Source organism: Dipodomys merriami, unplaced genomic scaffold (assembly GCF_024711535.1).
Source record: "Dipodomys merriami isolate MVZ:Mamm:240054 unplaced genomic scaffold, mDipMer1.0.p SCAF_21, whole genome shotgun sequence".
Classification (NCBI taxonomy): Eukaryota; Metazoa; Chordata; class Mammalia; order Rodentia; family Heteromyidae; genus Dipodomys; species Dipodomys merriami.
Genome location: NW_027203493.1, coordinates 19,086,492 through 19,110,911, shown reverse-complemented (window position 1 = coordinate 19,110,911; position 24,420 = coordinate 19,086,492). Strand labels below are relative to the sequence as shown.

General features: G+C 36.2%; 1 protein-coding gene across 3 annotated transcripts in view; it reads left to right on the top strand.

Moving 5' to 3' along the window:
* Positions 1-24,420, top strand: part of Dnajc24 (DnaJ heat shock protein family (Hsp40) member C24) — a 42,805-nt gene that overhangs the window by 4,636 nt on the left and 13,749 nt on the right. For all 3 annotated transcript variants that reach the window (XM_070032668.1, XM_070032666.1, XM_070032667.1), the window contains exon 3: positions 19,921-20,059. In XM_070032668.1, coding sequence (XP_069888769.1) covers positions 19,921-20,059 — 139 coding nt within the window. The remainder of the gene's footprint in view (positions 1-19,920; positions 20,060-24,420) is intronic.

Here is a 24,420-nt window from a genome sequence, read left to right as displayed (position 1 = left end):
GCTCTACCACTGAGCCAACTTCCCAGCCCGTTTGTAAGACTCTTATCTCCAATAAACCACCAGAAAACTGGAAGTGGTGCTGTGACCTAAGGGGTACAGCACTTACCTTGAGCTGAACAGCTGAGGAACAGCGCCCAGGCCCAGAGTTCAAGCCCCACAACTAACACTCCCCACCCCCCAAAAATGAGAAGTTCTACTCTTCTGAATTTACCTGTATTGAGCATTGTAATTTTTATTGGCATAGCTCACTGGTCAGCTGTCATTCAGGTGTCATACAGGATGCAAGAAAATTAACAAATTACTTAGGTGTAAACTATTATAAGACTTAGAACAGATGCAAAAGGGGCTTAGAAGGACTAAGAAAAAGAAATCAAGATGGCTGGCACCTCATTCACAACCAGAACAGTCTGGTTAGGACACCATTGCTCTTCTCTCTACTGCCACTTTTTCTCTAATAAATGGTTTCGTCCTGCTGGTTAAAAGTAAAATTCAATTGCACAAGAAGGCACACTTGGCTATGTTGGGGTGATCTGAAGCCTTATAAATAGTATAATACAGACAAATTGAGAAAGGTAGTTCCTCAACAATATGTGAGGAAACTGAACTGCTAACAGAAAAGGATGCTAGATGTTAGGGTTCATTTCATGTTGTTGAAAACTAAATCTTTTAAGTCAACTGATATTCTGTAGTAGGAAGAAACAAAAAAGAATATCTCCATTATAGTCATTAAACCAAGGAGTAATGCTTTATACCCTGTTACTGTTTTTGATTTTGGTATACTGTGTCTTGTATATATGTTTATCTGATTTGGGAAAGGGAAGGGTAATAACAAAATGGTGAGACAAAAGACAGAAGGAAATGAACTTTACAATTGGGGGGGGGGTATGATTGTGGGAGAGGGAAAATGGGAGAGAAGAACAAAGGGAGGTAACAATGTTCGACAAGAAATTCACTCATTATCTTATGTATGTAACTGTAACCCCTCTGTATATTACCTTTACAATACAATTTCAAAAACTGAAATAGCCAGAAATAATGAGCATCTAACCAGGAGAAAATTGAGTCACTTAAAGCCGAAATGACCATGTAACCAATAAACTATTGTAAATATTCTTGAGGAGTCAAGAAAGCTGTTGAATGATTTAAAAAAAAAAAGATTCAATTGTATCTAGGAACAAAAATCATTGACACTCTGGAAAGCTATGTAGCACTGACTAGCAGTTGAAATTTGAATTTTTGGCCTGTCTTATTAGAGGACAACTCAAACACACAATTCTGAGACTCTGTGATTTTGTTAATAGCCTCGGTTAAGTGTTTAAAAAATGGAAAACAATTGTGTTAATTAGCCCCATTGACTAAAGGAAGGTGTAGTCTGACCCAGCAAATTATTTGTAGAAATAAATGAAAATGCCACCCAAAAACCTGGTATGAAAGGCGGCCTTGTGAAACCTGATTTATTATTACCAAACTTTATTACTAATGATATTCACTACTCATTATTCCTGACAAATGTAAAAATATATTCTTTAAGAAATTTATCTTTCCTTGCCTTCCTCATTTTTACCAAAAATTGTCCTGGACTAATTAAGAAATGCCTTAATGCACACAGTTCAGGATTCCTATGATCCATTTCTCAGTTTAACCTAATTTGCTACAGTGGCTTACAGAACTCAAAGAAACTATATTTACTATATTTAGTACAATGGATGTTTTAAGGAATATATGTCAATAGCTGGATGAATAGAGTTGTAAAGGGTGAATTCTGAAAAGGCCTCAAATATAGGAGCTTACATTCCCATATAGCACATGGATGTGTTCTTTATCACCAACCTGGACTTATCTGAGCTCTTGTGTTTTGTAGTTTTTGGAAGGCATGATTGATTAAATATTGGATCATATTATGGGTGATCAGTTCAATTTCAGCCCCTTTCTCCTTTTAGCAGGTTGGGAGATAGGGGAGAAAGTCTCTATTGACTTACACTGTCTTAGTTTTTCTGGTGATCACTCCCATTATGAATTGTCTTTAGCATACAGAAGACACTCTTCCCTCCAGAGATTCCAGAGTTCCAGGAGCTGTTGGCAGGAACTATGTTATATTCATGAAACTTCAGACATGGTACATAACAATGTAAAGATTTCAAGAGTTTTGATTAAATGGAATTTTCATATTGCCATTGAACCTATGCACCTATCAAAAACTGCTTTTCACTGTAATGTTCAGTCATATGTGGAGGAATTAGTACTATTGTCAGATCTCATGAGTGAGAGAAAAAAATTTCACGGCATTTTGTTTGTAGTTTGTAGAAGAGAAATCCTACCCCCAGGTTGCTGTATTGTAAAAAGAAAAAAAAACTAGTATGTGGTAGGTTTGGGGATATATCCTACACCTATCAAACTCGCCCCTTTGGTACTACGAAAGAGTGGATCTCCTCTGAACAGCAAGAGTTTAGATCACAGGTTACCATCAGTTTCAGCTTTTGTGTTTTCTATTCCAGTAACATGTCATTTTTCCCTCTGCCAGCCTCTGATATGTTTTTTTTTTTTTTTAATTTTTTTTGTCAGTTGTGGGGCTTAAACTCTGGGCCTGGGCAGTTCCTCAGCTCTTCAGCAAGTGCTCTACCACTTGAGCCATAGCACCACTTCCGGTTTTCTAGTGGTTTATTGGAGATAAGCCTCTCATGGACTTTCTTGCCTAGGCTGGCTTTGAACTGCATCCCTCAGAACTCAGCCTCCTGAGTAGCCAAGATTACAGGTGTGAGCCACCAGTGCATGGCTCTGATATGTTTTTAAGCCTCAAGACCAAAACACCTTTTATCCTTTGTTCTTGATTATCAATTTACCCTTCAATCTTGGCCTTACTGTCTTGTCAACTGATGGGAGATATTTAAAGATAAGTTTTACCTGGGGTTTGTAGTTTTACTTATTGAGAAAAGTAGTCTGAATGATTTGGCCTCATCATCATTGGAAAAGGAATTTCTCTTCCCATTCTTTCCTGTTCCTTCCTATTCTATGAGGAGACCCAGCCTCCCCCGCACCCCAAAAAAGATACAAATATAGATAAAGTCTGAACTTTTCTCTTACAGTTAAAAGAGAAGTCTCCATCCTTATGGGTCCTCTCTTTAGTTACTTATTGCTGTGCTTAACTCTTAGCTGAAGAGTTAAGCTTATTTTTCTGTCCATGGTAGCAGCAGCTTCATGTACTCTTACTACATATGTTGGCTGAATTGCTCTAGGTTTTGCTGAAATAGAATAGCATACAATATAATAGAATATCCTTGTTCTTTTACCTGTTCCCTTTTTTTTTACTAATCCTTAAAGATTCAGCTGTGATGTTTCATGATATGGACTGATAACAAAAAGGAACCATACATGATATAATTTGATCTTTTAACTTATATTTATTAATCTTTTAGTCAATGCCTGTCCACTGAGATAATTCCATTCAGCCAGAAATGTGGAGCAGAAAGTAAAAGTGTACCTCACTTGGTAGAAGTGCCAGCCTTGAGTAGAAATAATAATAATTCAGCCCAAAGTGTTGCAACAAGAAGTAGAGGTGTGACTCAGGTAGTAGAGTATGAGCTCTAAGGGAAAGAGATGTGAAATATTTTCACTTGAGGTTTTCAGTAAATTGGAAGTCATATTCTTGAAGCTTCCAATAGTGTTATAAAAGAGAATATTGGGATCAGGAAAAATAAGATTTCTTAGACAAAGGAAATTATCAGAAAAACAAAATGAGATACATAAGAATGTACACCTACTAAAGAATATTTTTCTTAGGAAAGAGGAAATAATAGCCCTAAAAGCTATCAGGTCACAAAATGACTGAAGAAAAGCCTCAGTTAACCCATACTAATGTATCTTTTGGTTCAGAAATGAGTTCTTCATAATCCTGGTTATTCTTGCATTTTATTGAAAAAGTTGTTCCTTTTCTAAGTAAATTAACATGAAAGTCAGCAAAATATGGGTCTTTAAATCAAACAGGAACTTTTTTTATTAGAATGCCAAGACATATAAGCTTGCTCTACTGAGCATTCCACATTTTTTTTTGCATAGTAGAAACATAGTCATATTTTTGTTTAAAAGACAAACTATACTGTGATTCTAGGATGGATTAGGCAGGATGCTAGGAGGAGGATGGTTAGGGAGGCTGGAGGGCAGTATTACTCATTGGTTTTCCCTATCTAATCTTTCTTTTTACTCATCCTCAATTCATCCTGAAGTTCTTCTGTTTATAACCCTGACATCTATATTAGTACTTTCCTGTCTTAACTTTGTTATTTCTCTGTGTAGAATGAAGTTTCCCTTCCACTATTCCATAGTTTCTCCAGTCTGACTTCCTGTTCAATCCCCCTAACTTGAGTAACACCTTTATTACAAAACCTTCTCTGATATACTCTAAAAGAAACACATTTTTAATGCTGTCATCTTGTCTTAGCACCTCATCCTAACCATGGCATTATAAAGACTCATTACATGTCATCTTTTTTCCCACTAGACTGTGAGTCCCTTAAGAACAGGGATCCTGTTTGTAGTTATCATTGAGTCTTAACGGCTGGCACGTATCTAGCTGGAAATAAGGTGGTAAATAAGTAGATTTCAAAGGACAAACAAGACATTTTTGGGATGCCAGATTAATGTGAATTATATTTTCTCTGTCCAAACCAGAAAGCCTTAAAAATTTAAATTTATTTTAAAATCATGTTTTATTTGTTTACTTGGAGAAGACAATGAATGGTTGACTGATTTGTTTAGGCAATATTTTACTAAGCATTAGGTGGCAGTAGTGTGTTGCACTTGACTGTCTTTACCTTTGGAATTGTCTTTTTCAGATGTTATAGTCTTAATGTGGTGTCAGGGTATAAACTACACACATTGCAGTACTTTTATTCCTAACTCTTCTTTTAAGCAAGTAGGCATCTCACAGAAACAGAACCAAAGAAGAAAGCCTAGCCCTATATTGATGCATGTTTCCCTTTGCTTCTGTACACTATATACAGATTCATTAGAGAATTACTACTGCACAGTCTTACAGCATTTCTTACCAAGTGTTTAACAGCTGCTTCATAATAACAGTGATTTGCAGTGATGAAAACCAAAAATTATCTCAGAGGATATGTGTTTTCTTGTTATCCTAAGAAGCTAACTTAGTCCTTTATCTCAAAAAGTAGCACATTATGTTCATTAAATTTAACAATTATTAAATGCTTCCTCTTTACTAAACTCCATTTTTATCAGTGTTAAGGCAACCTGTCTTATTATTGAGTTTTATTTTAGATAAATTTCCCTCATCCCTAAGTAGTGGTAATTAAAGATTGTCACTATCCCTCAAGTCTTGTATGTTTAGACCTACCATTTCATATACTGTGTATGAAAATGTCAATGCTTCATATACATATCATTCCCATTGTGGTTTCCTGTAACTTGTAAAATTAAATCAATAGAAATAATATTTTTATTTAAGGGAAATTTGTATATTTTGGGACCCATGGAAACATTTCTGTAAAAAAGAAATAGATAACTTTTATAGAAAGAGTTTAAAACAGTATGCCAGTGGTTAATGTTTATAATCTTATCTACTCATGAGACAGATCTTTTCAGAGCTATGGTTCAAGGCCAGCCATGGCAGTTCAGAGAGTTCCTCTCTGAGGAACAGAAGTATGACATAAGTGGTACAGTGCCAGCCTAACAATTTCTAGGCCCAGAGTTCAAAGCCTAGTAACACCTCCCACCAAAAAAAAAAAAAAAAGGGAAAAAAAGGCGGGGTGGGGAGGGGCTGGGAAGGTGGCTCAGAGATAAAGTGCTTGCTTTGCCTGCATGAGGCTCTCAGCACCTCAGCACCACATAAGCAGAAAAAGCCGGAAGTAATGCTGTGGCTCAAATGGTAGAGCGCTAGCCTTGAGCTGAAGAGCTGAGGGACAGCGCCCAGGCCCAGAGTTCAGGCCCAATGACCAACCAAAAAAAAGAAACGAAAAATATTTTAGAGCTGACTCAAATATGAGATAGAGTTAATCTATCATATTTACCTTCTCATATCTTCTCTATCACAACGGTAAAGTGCTTGTGGGAATTCAAAGCCAGTGTACTGGTATCATTGAATGATCAATTAATGAAAGAAGAGGATGAAAGCACTGACAGAACATAGCATCGAATTAGTACCTGATGGCCTTGGTGGCTCACAGAGCAGATCCCTGAGTTGCTGTAGGAAAGCAGCTCTGTAGGGTCTCTGCATGTGCATCACTGTCCTCACTTTGCAAGGATGACTCTAGTTTCGCATCTGTTTCTTAGGTTTTTAATTATACAGAGAAACAGGTCTTCCTTAAACCAAACAAACAAGGGAAATAAATCAACCAATGCTCTACTACTAATTATCATTTGGGGAGCTTGGAGACAGTGTTTATCATAGAATACTCTCTAGCTCATATTGGATATTTCATCGAAGACTTATTTGATAGCTATTTTGTCAGTGGGTATCTGCAAAGGATGTAAAATTGTTTTCATATCATGTGTATATCATAAACAAATAGAAGTTATGCTACACATGTGCACATGTTTCAAAAGAAAAGTAAAATGAATCGGTTTAGGATTATATTTTAGAGTTAGGTAATCTCAAAATTCAAAGTATACTACAGTTGAGGTTTGCCAGATTTAATTATACAACAAAATTTCATTCTGCCTCTTAGATATTTCCCCCAATTCTCTGAATGTGGTTGCCACAGATTTAGCTCTTTACTTGAAAAACATCAATAAATACTGTATCTGTTTTCCTTTAGTGTGTTTCAGTCTCTTCCCTTTTTTCCCCTTGTGGTTTCTCTTCCTCTGCTTTATTATTCTTTTTTATCTTTAATTCTCCATACCCCTGTGCCCTTTATATCTCCTTCCTTCACCACCTTTTCATCTTCTCCTTCCTTTCTACTGCTACCCCTATATTCCTCCTCCTTCCTTTTTCTCTTTTTCTTTTTTGGAGCTACCAGTGTATGCAGAATGAGCCCCTCTGTTTGATTTTTTAAAAAAGAGACTAATGGTCTTTTAAAAATATTATTGCTATGAAAATGGATCTTTGAAAGAATAGAGCTAGCCAAAGATTCTGGTAGACAAAGGGATCCTTTCTTACTCCTTACTTTGTCAATATGGTTGGCCATAAAGAAACATTAAAATATCACGTAACAGTCTTTAAGAACCATGGAACTATACTGTATGTCACATTCTAATTAAATTCAAAGTACTATTTATATTGATTCCTTAAGGGTGGCTAATGTCACATAACTAGATTATAAATTCTAGGAGAGCATTTTATTTTTGTATGCAGACTTTTAAATTATTAATGATTCACCTACTGTTCCAAAAGAACTGAGAAAGAAAATTTTGCAAGTACTTAAAAATTAAGTATAATTTTTCATCACATACCCACACACCAAATAAACAAAAATAATGAATTTTCTTTGCAGTTTATTTGAATGTGTGTTTCCTGTCCTTAATAAGCAAATCTGCAGAGATGAGAGTAGATTAGTGGTTGCTAAGGTAAGGAGAACAAAAATAATGACTTCTGATGGAGTAAAAAATAATGACTTCTTATAGGAGTGATGAAAATGAACTGAAATTACATAATGATGATAGTTGTGTAAGTGTTATCTTTTATAAAACCCAAATTTTTCATCTTAAAAAGAAAAATCTTACAGTATATGAATGATAGGTCAATATACAAATTAGGATCATACTCATTAGGTTTGGTAGTTTGGCAGAAAATTAGAGGAGAAGGAGGGGTATTAATACATTTTTAAGTAATTTTTTTATTGTGAAAATACTGTGCAGAGGGGTTACATGAGCAAGGTGAGTACATTTCTTATCCAGAATTGTTGCCTCCTCCTCCTTTTTCTCCTACTATCCCATCCCTCCTACCTCAACTACACCTTCCCACCCCCCTACGCCACCCCCCCTGCCTAAATTGTAAAGTTCATTTTTTGACATAGCCTCTTATACATCTCATTATTGCAATGGGTCAATCTGTATCGCTATTTAAACATTTTGTTCTTCCCCTTCCCCTCCCCAAATTATACCAACATCAAATACAGTGAAAACAGGGGTTATACCATGGGGGAGGGACATACAAAGCAACAAAAAAAATCACATGGTACCTGATAAATACATTAGAAACAATAGCAAGGAAGAGAAAACCACTTGTGTCCCTATCTTGGGGTTCATTTTGCTTAACATCATCTTATCTGAGCTTTTCTGCTTGTCTCAGACATACACTAGTTATTGCAAATAAGGGAAACCATGGGACCTATGTTTCTTTGGGCCTGATTTACTTTCACTTAATATAATTTTTTCCAAGTATTTCCATTTCCTAACAAATGGGGCAATGTCATTCTTTCTAATGGAGGCATAGAATTCCATTGTGTATATATACCACATTTTCTTGATCCATTCATCTACTGAGGGGCATCTGGGTTGGTTCTATATCTTAGCTATGGTAAATAATGCTGCAATAAACATAGTTGTGCTGGTAGCTTTAGTATGGCCTTGTTTGTGATCATTTGGGTAAATGCCCAAAAGTGGGATTGCTGGGTCATAGGGGAGCTCTATGTGGAGTCTTTTGAGGAACCTCCATACTGCTCATTCCAAAGTGGTTGAACAAGTTTACACTCCCACCAACAATGCAGTAAGGTTCCCTTCTGTCCACATCCCCTCCAGCATCTGTTGTTATTAGAGTTCTTGAGTGTAGCTATTCTAACTGGGGTGAGGTGGAATCTCAATGTTGTTTTGATTTGCAGTTCTTTTCTTTTTCTTTTTTGTCGGTAGTGGGGCTTGAACTCTGAGCTTGGGTGCTGTTCTTGGGCTCTTCAGCTCAAGGTGAGCGCTCTGTGGCTTGAGCCACAGCAGCACTTCCTGGTTTGCATTTCTTTATGGCTAGAGAGGTTGAGCATTTCTATTGGCCATTCTTATTTCCTCTTCAGAGAAGTTTTTAAGTCTTTAGCCCACTTATTTATTGGGCAGTTGTTTCTTTGAGGATTTGTTGATGGGGGATTTAATTTTTTGAGTTCCAAGTATATTTTAGATATGAGTCCCTTGTCTGTTGTTAATACATTATTTTGTTAAAGATAGTATCTCACTAGCTATTCAGGCTGGCCTGGAACTCTTGACCTTCCTATCTCAACCGTCAGCTAAGGTTTCCAAGCATGTGCCACTGTTCTTGACAGTTACCTTTTTTTAAAATAACACCTGAATGCATAGATTATATATTTTTATTGTTGCCACTTGTTAAAGCAGTTCTTTTAACTTAATACTAATTTCAGTAACAGTATTAGGTATTTTCTCTTTCAGTTTCTTTATAAGTGAAAACAGTTTTGTTTTAAAGGTTTACTAATTAGAAGCAGTTAACAAACATAGGTAATTTACACAACCCCAATTTGAAATGATGCCTAATTTAGGGGGAAAAAATTTTTGTTTAGGAAAAGAGGACTAGTATTTCTTGTCTTTTGTTTGAATATATCAATTTAGGAATTTCCAGTTTTCAAAAGTCATGAAAAGTTAAGTTTAGATGTGAAAAATTGTGCAGTGCATTCTAATTGATGATCCAAGAATAAGCTCTTCCCTTTTCTCCCCTTAGCATTTGCTTTTGTAAATCTGTGAAGGTAGTAATTACCCATTACAGCAAGCAGGACCAGGGGAAAGTATAGTGGGAAGACCTATCTGTATCTGAGGTCATCAGACAAGGTGATTCGAACCTATTTTTTTCATTTCCAGATAGGTCCTTTGTAAAAGGTTGTTCCATAGCATAAGAAAGCTGTGTTGGCTGGGTGCCGGTGGCTCACGCCTGTAATCCTAGCTACTCAGGAGGCTGAGATCTGAGGATCCGGGTTCAAAGCCAGCCTGGGCAGGAAAGTCCGTGAGACTTTTTTTTTTTTTTTTTTTTGGGTCCGGTCGTGGGGCCTGAACTCTGGGCCTGGGCGCTGTCCCTCAGCTCTTCAGCTCAAGGCTAGCGCTCTACCACTTGAGCCACAGCGCCACTTCCAGCTTTTGTCTTTTTGCTTATGTGGTGCTGAGGAATCGAACACAAGGCCTTGAGCATGCAAGGGAAGCGCTCTACCACTGAGCCACCTTCCCAGCCCCTCGTGAGACTCTTATCTCCAATAAACCACTAGAAAACCGGAAGTGGTGCTGTGGCTCTAGCATCATAGAGTGCTCACCTTGATCTGAAGAGCTGAGGGACAGCACCCAAGCCCAGAGTTCAAGCCCCACGGCTGACAAAAAAAAAAAAAAAAAAAGATAGCTGTGTTGTCCAAATCTGACCAAGACAGATCGCATTGCTTTCCTTGTAGAGAACTCTTAGGAACCCTCATGCCCATGCTTCCTTCCAGCCACACTTTTTTTTTTTTTTTTTTTTTTTTGTCGGTCGTGGGGCTTGAACTCTGGGCCTGGGCGTTGTCCCTTAGCTCTTCAGCTCAAGGCGAGCGCTCTACCACTTGAGCTACAGCGCCACTTCCGGTTTTCTGGTGGTTTATTGGAGATAGGAGTCTCAGGGTCTCTCCTGCCCGGGCTGGCTTTGAACCGCAATCCTCAGATCTCAGCCTCCTGAGTAGCTAGGATTACAGGCGTGAGCCACTAGCGCCCGGCTCCTTCCAGCCACACTTTAGTCTTGCTTTCTAGTGAAATGATGGCAGGTATGGTGTCACAGCAAAGTGTACCTGAGGACAAGCCTCCCGTTCCTTAAACCTCTTTCACAGGTGTAAGGAAAGCAAGGCCTTACAAAGTGCCCTGCCTTTTCAGTAGCTCATCAGCAGTCAGTGCTACAAAGCTCTTATGAGAGATGTTTAGAAGATATTTCAAGGGAAAATTGAATAGCAGAGGTCAGTAAGAGCAGAGGAAGCTGCTATTGGAGAAAACCGTGAAAAGGGAAGGAGTTAGGAAACATTGGTAAGGGCTGAATATAGCTTTTACAGTGTTTGAAGAATGGAAACAGAGAGGGAGTGGATTTTAGTGGCTATCCTGTTAGGATTTTTTTTTTTTAATCTTTCTTTGGCAAGAGATCAGTTAAGGTTGTTGTAATAAGCATTATTAGTTCGAAGGATTTTAGGTTTTATACAATTATCCAGGGTGAAGAAAACTAATTTTTGTGAGATATTTTAATAAATCCTCTAAGCAGTTCATCAGGAGAAATGTTGGAGGAGTACTCTCTAGTCAGATTTACTAATTCCTTACATTATTCATAATTCTCTTTACTAAACTTTGCCATGTTATTTCTCAACAGTTGTCCAAAGAAATGAATTTTTATTATCTTATCTGATAAGTGCTTCAAAATATTATGATGATTATACCCATACAAGCCTATGATCTCTAAATTAAAATAACCCATAATAAGTATTTTTTCAGTGTTTATGTGGTTCCTCGGTAGTACATTATAATCTGTGCAGAGAGTGTATCCACTGTGATATGATAGAAATTCAACAGTGGTCACATTTGGGCTTGCCAAGCAGTACTAGGATGGGATTCTGTCCAAAGAGTCATTGGCAGAAAAGAAAAAAGAAAAAAAAAAAACACAGTCCAGCTCTTCTTTTGCTACGATACTGATAAAATCTGCTTTCTAGTAGTACAGAAAATGTGCAACGTTTACACTTTCAGGAAGTAGAAGAGAGTAGAGAAAGGAACATTAGAAACTATTTTTTTTAAGGATTTGGCTTTGCTTATGTGTCACAACTATTGTCTATGTACTGTCTTTGTTTTATGCTAGCATAAAATAATGGTTGAGATTGGATCATTTATTATGAACAGAAATTTAGTGTCTCACAGTTTTGGAAGATTAGAAGTCTAAGGCCAAGGAATTGGTATCTGGTAAAGACCTTTTGTTGTGCAATCCCATGAAGGATGGCAGAACAGATAGAAGGAGGGGGAGTAAAGGGGGCTGAACTCAGTCTTAAGGAATTCACTCCCTCAGAAATGGCAGTAATGGATTCATCAGGGTAAAGCCATCATGGCACAATCACTGTCAAAAGTTCCACCTCCTAATAGAAAATGGCAATCAAATTTTAGCAGGAGACAAATAGTTAAACATAATAGCTATGTGTCCACTTTTTACAAGGGACTCTTTGGTTTTTAGAGACAGGATCTTGTGGTGTTGCCCAGGCTGGACTCAAACGTTCAGTCCTTTTGCTCTGACTCTTAAATTTGGGGTTTACAGACAGGCCAGAAAATGCCCAGCTGCAAGTGTACTCCTTTGCATAGATTATTCTTAATGGCTTCTTATTCCTCAGTTTGAAAACTGTTTGAAACATGCTCATGGTCTGAAGCATGTTTCCATATCCTATCTGTTGTCATGTCAGCTGAACAGAATCACACAATAAATGCTTGTTCACTAGGGAAGAGTGTAAGAAAAAGGACATGAAAGTGCAAAACTTCACATTAAGCTAAATTGTCCCTCATGCCAAATTCTGTGCTTTGGAGGAAAATATTACACCTTAAATTACCTTAAATTCACAGTGCAAAGAGGCACTGTGTTAATTTCTGTCCAGTTACGGCATTAATATCCAGTGTTGGTGAAACACTTATATAGATAAAGCTGGAATGGTAGGCTAGGGTTCTTTTAGTGTAGACTTTTTGAGGATAAAAAATAGGACTAATTTACTATGACTGTGTTGCAATTTAACATTTATGAACCTAGGGAATGACATAGCCAAAGATGTGTTAAGGCAAGATGGATTAGAAAGCTGTTTAAAGATGACTGATGGGGACTGTGTGGGAGCTAATGCTGAGGTAAGTGGCATTGGAAGTATAAAAAACATTCTGTAGGTAGAATATATATCGTTTGGCTGTTCAAATCCTGTATGAGAGATAAAAAGAAAGTGACTGATTTACTAGCTTGGAATATTAGGAAAACTCATTTAATCAAGTCAGCATTTACTAAGCATGGTGGTACTTTTAACAGGATATCAGTAGGAAATTTAATTTTAGGGTCTAAATAGTAAACTGCATTTTTTAATATGTTGAATTTGTACTGTTGATAAGTCTTAGGCATTTTGAAATTTCATTCTAGTTCCAGAAATCTTAAAATTAGAAATAGAGAGCTAGCATCTTACTCATGTTGAACTCGCTAATTAATAATGGAAAAACCAAAGTACTGTGATCCTCAGGATCCATATAGATAGGTCAGATACTACAAGCTTGATCATTTTAGTTTAAACTTTGGTTTAATCCTATTTGCCCAGGGGCCTTTTCATAGTTCATTATTAGTCCTTATTTTCAGTCAAGATTTTACAAACTGAATAATCCGGTGACACTGTTCAGAAAGAAATGTACTCATTACCTTATGTAACTATAGTTGCTCTGTACAACATAATAAAAAACTATTCAATTGTGAAGTAAATGTGTTTATAACAAAAAAGAAAAACCATTATAATCACAGGTGTGAAGTAAAGGACCAATGTTTATGGGAAATTGGACATAAGATTTTTATGCATTTACCTTAAAAGTCAACATTTTTATTTCAGCTTTGTAGTTGCTTACCAGTAGAAAAGGTCATTTGGAGCTAATGGAAGTATGTTTGCTTGTACTGCTAGTATATTATTTAAAGTCTGTTTCATTAGTGAAGTAAGTTACTGTTAGAACTAAAGACAGATGGGTCAACATTTATAAAGTAGTACCCAAAAAGTATCAAATATAAAAGTTTTCTGACTTGAAACATGTAATTTTTTTAGTTTATAAATTAACATAATTGAGGAGTTCACACATTCAGCATTTGTTTTCCTTTTTTAAAATACGCATTTGGTAGAATGAATTTGTCATAAGAAAATTTTACTAAAAGCACTATTTCTGACTTGCCCTTAAATTCTATTTTTTGAGTAGAGATGAACAGTGTTCTCATCCTTAACTATTCACAATAATTTCCCTGTAAAAATACAGGGAATTTATTGGTACACAAATTCTGAAGTTTCCAGGAGGTTTAAGATAGGGCCCAAGAAATGCTGTTTCTACCAAGCTCTGTCTGGTGTCACTGATGTTACAAATCTGAGGACAGTATTCTGAGAAGCAGTGTGACCATCATTCTACAATTATCAAGTCAGAAAACATTCCAGTAGTGTAATTCCTTAGAAAGGCAAAGTCAGAGTTCAGCAAAATAAAACACCAGGAATTGGGTATTCAAGGGGGGGGGGGCGTGTATAGGGTCAGTAGGAAAGGGGTGGATAGACGAAGAGGACAAGAGGGAGAGAATGCAGTTAAGAATCCAGTGTATATCCTACAGAATTAAGATGAGTGGGGGAATGGGTGGTAAATGGTAACTCTTGTACAATTACTTAAAGATAATCAAAACAGAAAACAGACTTACTATAAGAAGAAAAATTTAAATTAAAACAAAATTCTGTATTAGGCAATCCAATGCAATATAATCTCAGCTATAAAAATTAAGATTTTGCTGGGCACTCAGTGGCTCCCACCTGTTATCCTTCCTACTCAGGAGGCTGAGGTTTGAGGATCACAGTTCAAAGTCAGCTTGGCCACGAAAGTCTGTGAGACTCTTATCTCCAATAAACCACCAGAAAACCGGAAGTGGTGCTGTGGCTCAAGCGGCAGAGTGCTCGCCTAGAGCTGAAGAGCTGAGGGACAGCGCCCAGGCCCAGAGTCCAAGCCTCAAGGCCAGAAGAAAAAAAAAAAAAAAAAGAATTTAAGACTTCATCAGCCACTGGTGGCTCATGCCTGTAATCCTAGGTACTCTTATCTTCAGATAACCAGCAGAAAATCAGAAGTGGAGCTGTGGCACCCAGGTCCTAAATTCAAGCCCCAGGACTGGGAGGTAGAGGGAAAGAATTAAAATTTCACAATTAAAACATTATGAATTAGTTAGAAAACAGGTAATAAACTTATTCTGATAAAATATAGTATCTTGTATATAGCTTTTATAATACAATGGATTCTTTTTGCATTGTGACACTTAATTTTCTATTTTTTCTTATATGCAATAAAATATTTGAGAACATGAGTTATTTTTACAATTGAAAACTTTTCCTAAATTTTGCCGAGATTATTTAATTTTCATATTGAGATATGGTCAACATATAATGATACACAGATATTAATAATTTGCTTTATTGTGTTTTAAAACCGTGTAACTACCATCTCAAGCAAGATACTCCTCCAAATAATTTCTTGATAACTCTTCCCTAATTCCCACCCCTGTTGGTGAATTCCTATTTGGAACCAACTGTGCTTTTTGTCACCAAAAAATAGATTTGCCAGAATTCGGTATTCAGTCATATACTGTCCAGTGTTTGAATATGCTTTTATTGCGCAGTGTAATGTTTTAAGAGTTCATATTTCATTGACTGAAACTTCCAAAACTTTGAAACCTGTCTTCTTCCTAAGCTTATTTATCTCAGATACTTGTTCTAGTAACAGCTGACTAACATAAATATTTTCTTCATTGCATTGTTATGGCACCTTTGTAGAAAGTTAGTTGACTATGTATATATTGTTTATTTCTAGACTATTCTGTTCTACTGAACTGTTTGTATATCTTTATCCCAATACTTAGAGTCTTGGATATAGTCTTTTTATATTATCTTGAAATATAAATTTTATAATCATCTTTTCTAATTAAAAGAACACTTGAAATTTTGTTAGGAATTGTCTTAATATTATCAGTATTGAAAACTGGATAAACTGGATATGAATCTTCTTCTTTCATTAAAATATTTTGATTTCAGGGTGGGGGGAGGCTGGGAAGGGATGTGAAGGGTAAACAAAGGAGGAGGCTGCAGTGCTTGATAAGAAATGTACTCATTATCTTGCCCATGTAATTGTAACCCCTCTGTACAGTATGTTCACAATAAAAAAATTTTTTTGATTTCTAGCTGGGTGCCAGTGGCTCACGCCTGTAATTTTAGCTACTCAGGAGGCTGAGATCTGAGGATCATGGTTCAAAGTCAGTCAGGGCAGGAAAAGCTGTGAAACTCTTTATCTCCAATAAACCACCAGAAAACCAGAAGTGGCACTGTGGCTCAAGTGGTAGAGCGCTAGCCTTGAGCTGAAGAGCTGAGGGATAGCGTTCAGGCCCAGGGTTCAAGCCCCATGACCGACAACAACAACAAAAAAGATATTTGATCTCTCTTAATAGTGCAGAGTTTTCAGTATAGAAGATTTATACATCCTTTGTTTTATTTATAGTAAAGTGCTTCTTCCAACATCTACCTTCCTTTTCTTTCTTTCCTTCTTTCTTTCTTTCCCTCCCTCCCTTCCTTCCTTCCTTTTCCTTCCTTCCTTTTTTTTTCTTTTTTTCTTCCTTTCTTTCCTTTTTCTTTCTTTTCTTTCTTTCTTTCTTTTCTTTCTTTCTTTCTTTCTTTCTTTCTTTCTTTCTTTCTTCCTTTCCTTTCTTTCCTTCCTTTCCTTTCTTTCCTTCCTTTCCTTTCTTTCCTTCCTTTCTTTCCTTCTTTTTTTCATTGTTGTTGTTGTTGGGTCATGGGGTTTGAATTCCAGGCATGAGCATTGTCCCTGAGTTGTTTTGCTTAAGGCTAATGCTCTTCCACCTACAGCTCCACTTCTGGTGTTCTGGTAGTTAATTGGAGATAAGAGTCTCATGGATTTTTCTACCTGCATTGGCTTTGAACCACAATCCTCAGATCTCAGACTCCTGAGTAGTTAGAAATACAGGTATGAGCCACCAGCACTTTGTGCTTTTTCATCATTATTATAGATTGTTAGTTTTGAGTTCATTGCTTCCACTAGATTAAGTTCTTCCAATTCAGCAAAATGCATTTTGCTGAAATGAAAATTGAAAAGCCAATTAAAAGAGTAGTGAATGTTGTCCTCTCAGAATCCTCTGTTGTTTGTAAGGATCAGTTGGAGTTTTTTTGGTAGCGTAAGGAAGTCCTTGGCTTTTTTTTTTTTTAATGTCTATACCTGGTTCCTCAAGGGGATGTTAATGCCTTAGGAATACAGAATGCTTTAGATTACATTTGTCTCATTTGATAAATGAATGGGAATATATAAAGTCGGATAGTTTTGAGTGCTTAGGAGTGGAAAGTTTTGGCTAGTGGGAATTATTGAGAGAAAAAGATACATAAACCATGATGTTTAGATTTAGATCTGAGATTTAGAAACCATAGTGGAAAAAGAAAAATACTCTGTGGGATTGCAAAGTCCTAGGGGCTGTTTTTCACAGTGTCAGTAAAGAATCATTTTAAAATTCTAAGTTAACAATGTATACAAATGGGGCATAAATGTCTCATTCTTGTTCTACTAGCTACTCAGGAGGCTGAGATTTACAATTAAGAGTCAGCCCAGGCAGAAAAGTTCACAAGAAGAAGAAAAAATAAAATAAAATAAGGAAGAAAAAAGTTCACAAGACTATAATCTCCAGTTAACCAGCAAAAAAGCTAGACTGGAGGAATGATTCAGCAACAGCTGTGGGAGGAGTACAAAGCCTTGAGTGTAAGCCATGGTACTGTCACCAAAAAAAAGTGCACTGTTTTGTCATCATTTTGTCAGAGTTTGTAATTGATTGCTGGGCATTGTGGTGTACATTTGTACTCCTCTACCAGGAGGGAGAGGTGGAAGGATTACAGTCTGAGACTGATTCTAGGCAAAAAACATGACCCCTGTCTGAAAATTAAAGGGCTAGTCAAACCCAGGACTACCAAAACAACAAAATTACACTTCATAGTTGAAACTTCTTAAACATTTTCTTTGTATTACATCTGTATACCATAGACATCTGGACTCTTGTTTTCTCATGGCTATAGAAGCAAACAGTCACATTGTTGGTAGCTTAAAATAACAAACTTTTTTTTAAAGCTCTATAGAAGTTCAAAAAAGTCCCTAACTGGACTGAGAACAAGGTATAAGCAAGGCTACACTTCCTTTGTAGAAAAACAAAACAAAACAAAACCAACCTTAGTGTTTGTCAGGTTCTGGCAGCAGGCATTCCTTTGTCTGTGGTTATATCACTATAGTCTTCAAGACAGTCACATCACCTTGTCCTGTACATATTAAATATTCTGCCTCTTTCTCAAAAGGAATGTGATTGCATTTTGGACCCCATTGGATAATGCTGAATAATTTTTCCACTTCAAAAATTTTAACTTAATTACATCTTACAGGTTTCTTTTTTCCAAATAAAGTGAGAAATCAAGGATTTGGACTTGTTATTATGGACAGTTACCAATGTTATTGTGGACCATTATCAACCTAACATAGGTGATAATATGTCCTTTTAGACCTTCATTTTTTTCTGGAACTTGCTGTCAAAACAGATTGTTCTAAGGCTTTTAGCACCCAGATGAGACATACTTATTTTCTTGTTATAATTGGCATTTCTTCAAATAATATATATATCAAGTCAATGCTATAGAATACTGAATTCTTGTACCATAACAAAATAGACTTAAAGCCTCTGATAGTGAGCTACTTGTTTCACTAGTAATCAAGTAAATACCAAATTAGGGAAAGAGATTGAATTGACCATAAAACTGATATTAGTGATGAGTTATAGTTTGGGACAGTTGGGACCTATTTTCTGTATAGGGAATTCTTGGTGAAGTTGGTTCATGATCAGGTCTTCCAAGCAGATTTTCTGTAGTGGCCTATTAGAAATTATCTAGTTTTAATCTATATTTCTTCTTCTCTTCAGCTAAAAGTTTAGAATAATTTCTCTAAAGGTTTACTTAATGCTTGTGACATTAAGAGTTTCCACACATAACTGAATCTTAACTACATACTAGTGGCATATTTGAGTAAGGTATGTGGAATAATAGTGAATCACAGCAAGCTTACTACCCAAATCATCTTTACACACTGTTACTCTAGATTATTTTAAGTAAACTGTCTCTAAATTTGGATAACCTTTTCTCATTTGTTTGAGAGATTGCTGAAAAACAAATGTCATATTGATTCTTTCAAAATAATTAATTTAAAAAGGGAGAATCAGAGAAAAAGAAGGTATTTAGTGAATCCCATCATATTAATACTGAGAATGAGTTCATGTAAAGCTTTCTGGTTTGACTAAACAGTATGAATTACTGTATACTCAAAACATTTTTAAATTTTTTTTTCAAAAACTCAGGACTCTAATGAATTTATATTGAAATGTTTTATTGAGTTTCTTACAAATTTAACCTAGAATAACCAATTTTCAATAAAAATTTGGAAATTTGTAAACTTAAAGTCATAGCTGAGGAATATGAAATACATTTTTGCTTTTTTGGTGCCATTCCTGGGGCTTGAACTCAGGGACTGGACTCTGTCCCTGAGCTTTGTTGCTCAAGGCTAGTGCCCTACCACTTGAGCCACTCCTCCACTTCTTGCTCTTTTGGTGTTTAATTGGAGATAAGAGGCTCACAGACTTTCCTGCTTGGGCTGGCTTTGAACTGTGGTCCTCAGCCTTCTCAGTAGTTAGGAGTACAGGTTTGAGCCAGCAGCACATGGCTCACTCCATTTTTTTTTTATAATTAATACATTTTATTTTGAACTATGATTGTATAGTTTCACAAGAAAAACTTAGTAGTCCATTTTGTATGAATCTACAGCCAAGTACATTATAAGGAATGCTTACTCCTGTATAGTCTGTGCTTTTCTTTTTTCATGTCCTGTTCCTCTGCATGTACCAATTTCTATTTCTGTTAGTCATCCTCTCTAGGCAAATTGTCCATGAGACCAATGATTCCATGAGCAAATTATCCAGAAAATTCTGTCTTTGTGCGTTGTGACAGATCGTGTCACAGATCGTGTCACTGGTGGATTTATAGCTACTCCAGCCGTCTAATTAACCTGGCAGTTGTCTCCTGTGCCCAGCACTATTGTCTCATTGGCTTGGCATCTTAGTTTTCATCTTCTCATTACCTTCTTTTTTCAGTTAAGCCCAGTTTTCCAATTTTTTTAACCTATTCCCAATCAACAGCCCTATTTACCATCACCACCTCCCTTGTTTTTGATTGGCAGTATCATCCAGATAAACAAAGTACAGATGTGCCAGCAGGAATGGTGGAGGAATATATACAGAAGTTCATCGAAATTGATCAGGCATGGAAAATTCTAGGGAATGAAGAGACAAAAAAAGAGTATGACCTGCAGCGGCATGGTAGGTACTTGTGGTGAGGAACCACAGCTCAAGAGCAACTCTGAAACACAGTCTGCAGCCACTCCCGGGGAGCATTTTCCAGCATTTGCACCAACTTATTGCCACCTTTAGCCCTCTACTCCATCATTGCTTTTAATTATGCCTTTTTTCTTAATAGTGATTATTGTGTATCCATTGAGAAGTTAACAGAAGTTCTAGGATACAGCTTCTTATAAAGTGAAAACTGCTTCCTATAACATATGCTAAAATTTTTTATTGCACATTGTTAATATGTTTTATGTGTTCTCTATTAGTTATATTACAATTTTAATACAGTACTTTTGAGACTGTATTGTATAAATGGCAGTCTAAAGAAAGGTATGCTGTATTTGAGTTCATTTTAGGCTACATTTCATGATTTTCTGTAGGATAAACTACTCCCTGAAATTTCTATAAATGATACATTAGGAATGCACATTGCTTAAGTAGTTGGTTTTTTTTTTTTTTAAATAGCTTCTTAAAATGGTGACAAGCTGTTGTGAGAAAGAAAGAGAGAAATGTAGGTCAGATTTGTCACACATGGACTATGCTTACATGAAGTGATAGGCTGTCTTTCAGCACGGCCTTGGGATAGGAGTCCCTCAGCCCTTCTATCTGGACCTTCAATATGCACTGTACATGTTAATGGGGGGAGTCAATAATCAGTTACAGCCCTTGGGAAGAGCACTCACTTTCTCCAATAGCATATCAGGTTCAGCATTGACTGGAATGTGTTGATAAAAGCTTACTATTTCTGAGGTTGATTATTAAATCCCCTTCCTACCCTATACTGGCACCATCACATCTCTTCAAATGATTTTCAGGCACCTGCTATTAAGGATATGAAATTTTGATTTGAGAAATACATCATTATGGAATAAAGGCAGTATTAACAACCTTGTGTACGTACCTTTTTAAAGAATCTGCATCGTTTTTTGAATGTGGCTTAGATATTGGATCTTCTGTTTAGATTTTGTACTTGTGACAAAAAAAAAGTAGAGGTGGGTTCATTTAATAAAAAAAAAACTGTCCAGAGATATATCCTTTAAAACCTGAGTTCACATAGATAATTGAAGCTGATATACTTGAGTATGTCGTGGTAAGATGATGCTTTTGTACATCTCTACTGGTCTTTACTATGTGGGATGCCAGATTTGCCAGTTTGCCTAAGAACAGTTCACACAAAGTCATACCTGAGGGAGTGTAGGGCATATATTTTCAATGTCATTCTGAAGTTTTGTCACTCCACAGCTTGTGTACTTTAAAAAATCCTTCAAATTAATTAAAAGTCAGCTGCACAATCAACAATCAGAAAATTCCTTCTTTAAAGGTTTTTTTTTTATAATAGGGTAGACCAGAAATAGAAAGAAACAGGAAAGAATATTTAAAATGAGTATTGAATTGCATGAAGAAGCTAGTTTATTTTTGTGGCACTAGGGTTTAAACTCTCCTATTTGCAAAGCAGGTGCTTTAAGGCTTGAGCCATTCCCCTGCCCCTCCACTGAAGGAAATTTTTAAAGCGTTGTTAGATATAGAAATAACATAATCAAAGAAATTCTTAGCACTGTTGGATTTCTTTAGAGCTTCAAGTGCTTGGTTTTACACATTTTATAAGGAATCTTCTGGGGACCTTGTAGGTAATTGATTAGATCACAATGGATTTCTGAAGAAGCACAAAGTGTGAAAGTTGGACCCAATTAATGATTCAGATAAATAACCTAAAATTTAGATAATGTCAGTTTGCTTTGAAAATTTTTCAAATTGGTGATTATTGAATTGAGCTATTCTACGACAGTAGAAATATAACTTCAATGACATTATAGTACCTCAGATCTAAATATTAAGTATGTTCTTATTAACCAGAAACTCCATATAATGAATGCTGTGTTTCCATTTATTTTGTGCTAGTCTTTGGGTGCTATCCCTGAGCTTTTTTGATAAAGGCTAACATTCTACCACTTGAGCCATATCGCTGCTTCTGCGCTGTTTCAATATAAAGACTGAAGCTAACACTGGTATTTTGTGCTTATGATTCTTAGTTATTCAGGAAGCTAAGATCTGAGAATTGAGGTTCTCAGATCTGCAGACTCTCATCTCCAGTGAACCAGCAAAAACCTGAAAATGAAAGTATGGCTCAAGTAGTAAAAGCACCAGCTGTGAGGGGAATATGGCCAAGCAATAGTGCAAGGCCCTGAGTTCAAACCCCAGTACCACTGCACCTTAAATATAAATTTTGTTGGGTGCGGTGACAGACAGTTGTAATCCCTGTTATCTTTAGCTTACAAGGTCCATTCTTCTACTTCTTCATAAAGCAAGTCTCTGTCTGAAAAATAAGGCAAAAATGGACTATGGATCATGGCTCAAGTGGTAGAGCACCTGCTAGTAAATAGTAGATCCTAAGTTCAAATTCCAGTTCTGCCAAAAAGTAACAGAAATTCTCATTTTAAAGTTTTTATAACAGCTATTTTTCACAAACTTCATAATAAAAGTATTTTCATATTATTTATTTGAATACCAGTTGTTGTTTTTTTCCCTTGAACTATCTCCAACACATGGCTTCTAATTAAAAGGAAAAGAACTTGAACCTGCTAACAGAGAGGACTGAGATTTGATATAAGGAAACCCTGTGAGAATGATAATTTGTTAAAGATCAGGGTAGGTTACCAAGAGAGAGAAAATTGTTATAACCAGGTCAAAGCACTCTTTTTTTTTTCTGGGTCACCCCCTGGGGACATGGAAATAGCTTTGTTATACAGAACTCTTTTACACACGTGGTGATAGGATTGTAAAACTTTCTTTTCATAGGGTGTGCTTTAAATATGTTTGTTTCTTGCCTGCCATTAACTTGCAGTATAAAATTCTAGCTCTATATACTTAGAAAGGAGATAGAAGATGTATTGTTGGCTAATGTTGAATGCTTTTTCATATTTCACAGCTCAGAGTTGGTGCTCTGTTCTGAGGAAAGCTTCATCAGTATTGCCCACAGCCATATAATTATCTAGGAGATGATTTAAAGGAGCCTTTGACATCCATATTTCTTTGCTTCTCAAAAGAAGCATCAAATGAGTTATTTCTAAGAAAGAAAAAGTAATAATAGGTCCAATAACCTAAAGCAAAATACATGTATTTTTTTTTCTCCCTCATTTCCACTTCTGTGTTCTTAGTTGACATTTCAGGGCAATTCTGTCCTGACTGAAGAAAAGCAAATCTTAGAAAAGGATGAGTAATATTCAGTTCCCAGAGATTATACATTTTGAAAGCAATGTTAACTAGTGAATTTAATCAATTAGTTCCAGTTGGCATATTTACCTTATTGTTTCTATGGATGATTCCAAAGGCAGCTTCCAAGTGTTCACTGAAAAGCATATAGTTATTCAAGACGAGGCTTTGCATTTCAACCAGATGAACACTTTGGAAAACCCTTTCAGGATTTACAAAATGTTCACATGAATAATATCTGTTGAATAGATTTTGGTGCTTTTATAAATCTTGTGGGGAGTTTTCTCATATATTATGCACAAACACATCAGAAGTATATATCATGGGAAAATAATAGGGATCATGATTCAAAAGATTTAGAATGTGAACTCACACAGATCCCTGATCTCTCAGTGGCTCTATACAGTGACACAGCTTATGAGTTAAGTTACTTTCCTGTGACTTGAAGAGGAACAGACCTGCAGATGCAGTTAATCAGATTAAATAATGTTTTAAAAATAAGTGGGTTGTGTTTGAAATCCTTGTCAGCATATTATTTTCTATTAAGATATATTTTTGTTCTCTCTTACTGAATTATTTTGGTAATGTGGTACCTTTGTTCCATCAATTGGCCAAGTATACATATACCCAAAACAGCCTAGCACAGAGAAGGTCTGGCCAGACATTCCAAAGCTATTTTTTGCTAGATACAGTAGGTTATTGCTGTGTTGTATGACCCACTTCCCTTCATCACTTTTATCAGGATCAGTGTTTGAGAATAGAAGATGAAATAAATCTTGGACCCACTGAGGACTATATCTTAAAACTCTTATCAACATTTATGTATCAGATAATAAGTCATCTGGTATTTTCTTAAACTCAGAAGTCTTCCTGGAAAAGGGAATTAATGATAAGACTGATTAACTCTGTATGATGAGGAAGCAACAAACTTTTAAATAGAAATAAATTTTAGCATGTGGGTAAACTGTGATGACTAAAGACTTAAGGCTCGGTAACTGTAAATTATGTCCTAAAATTGACCCTTACAAAATACTTGAATTAGATTAGGTTTTCCATTTGATTTTAGGAATTTCAAAATTGGCTCTAAAAATTTGCTTCAGGTAAAAACTTGAGATAAGCATCAG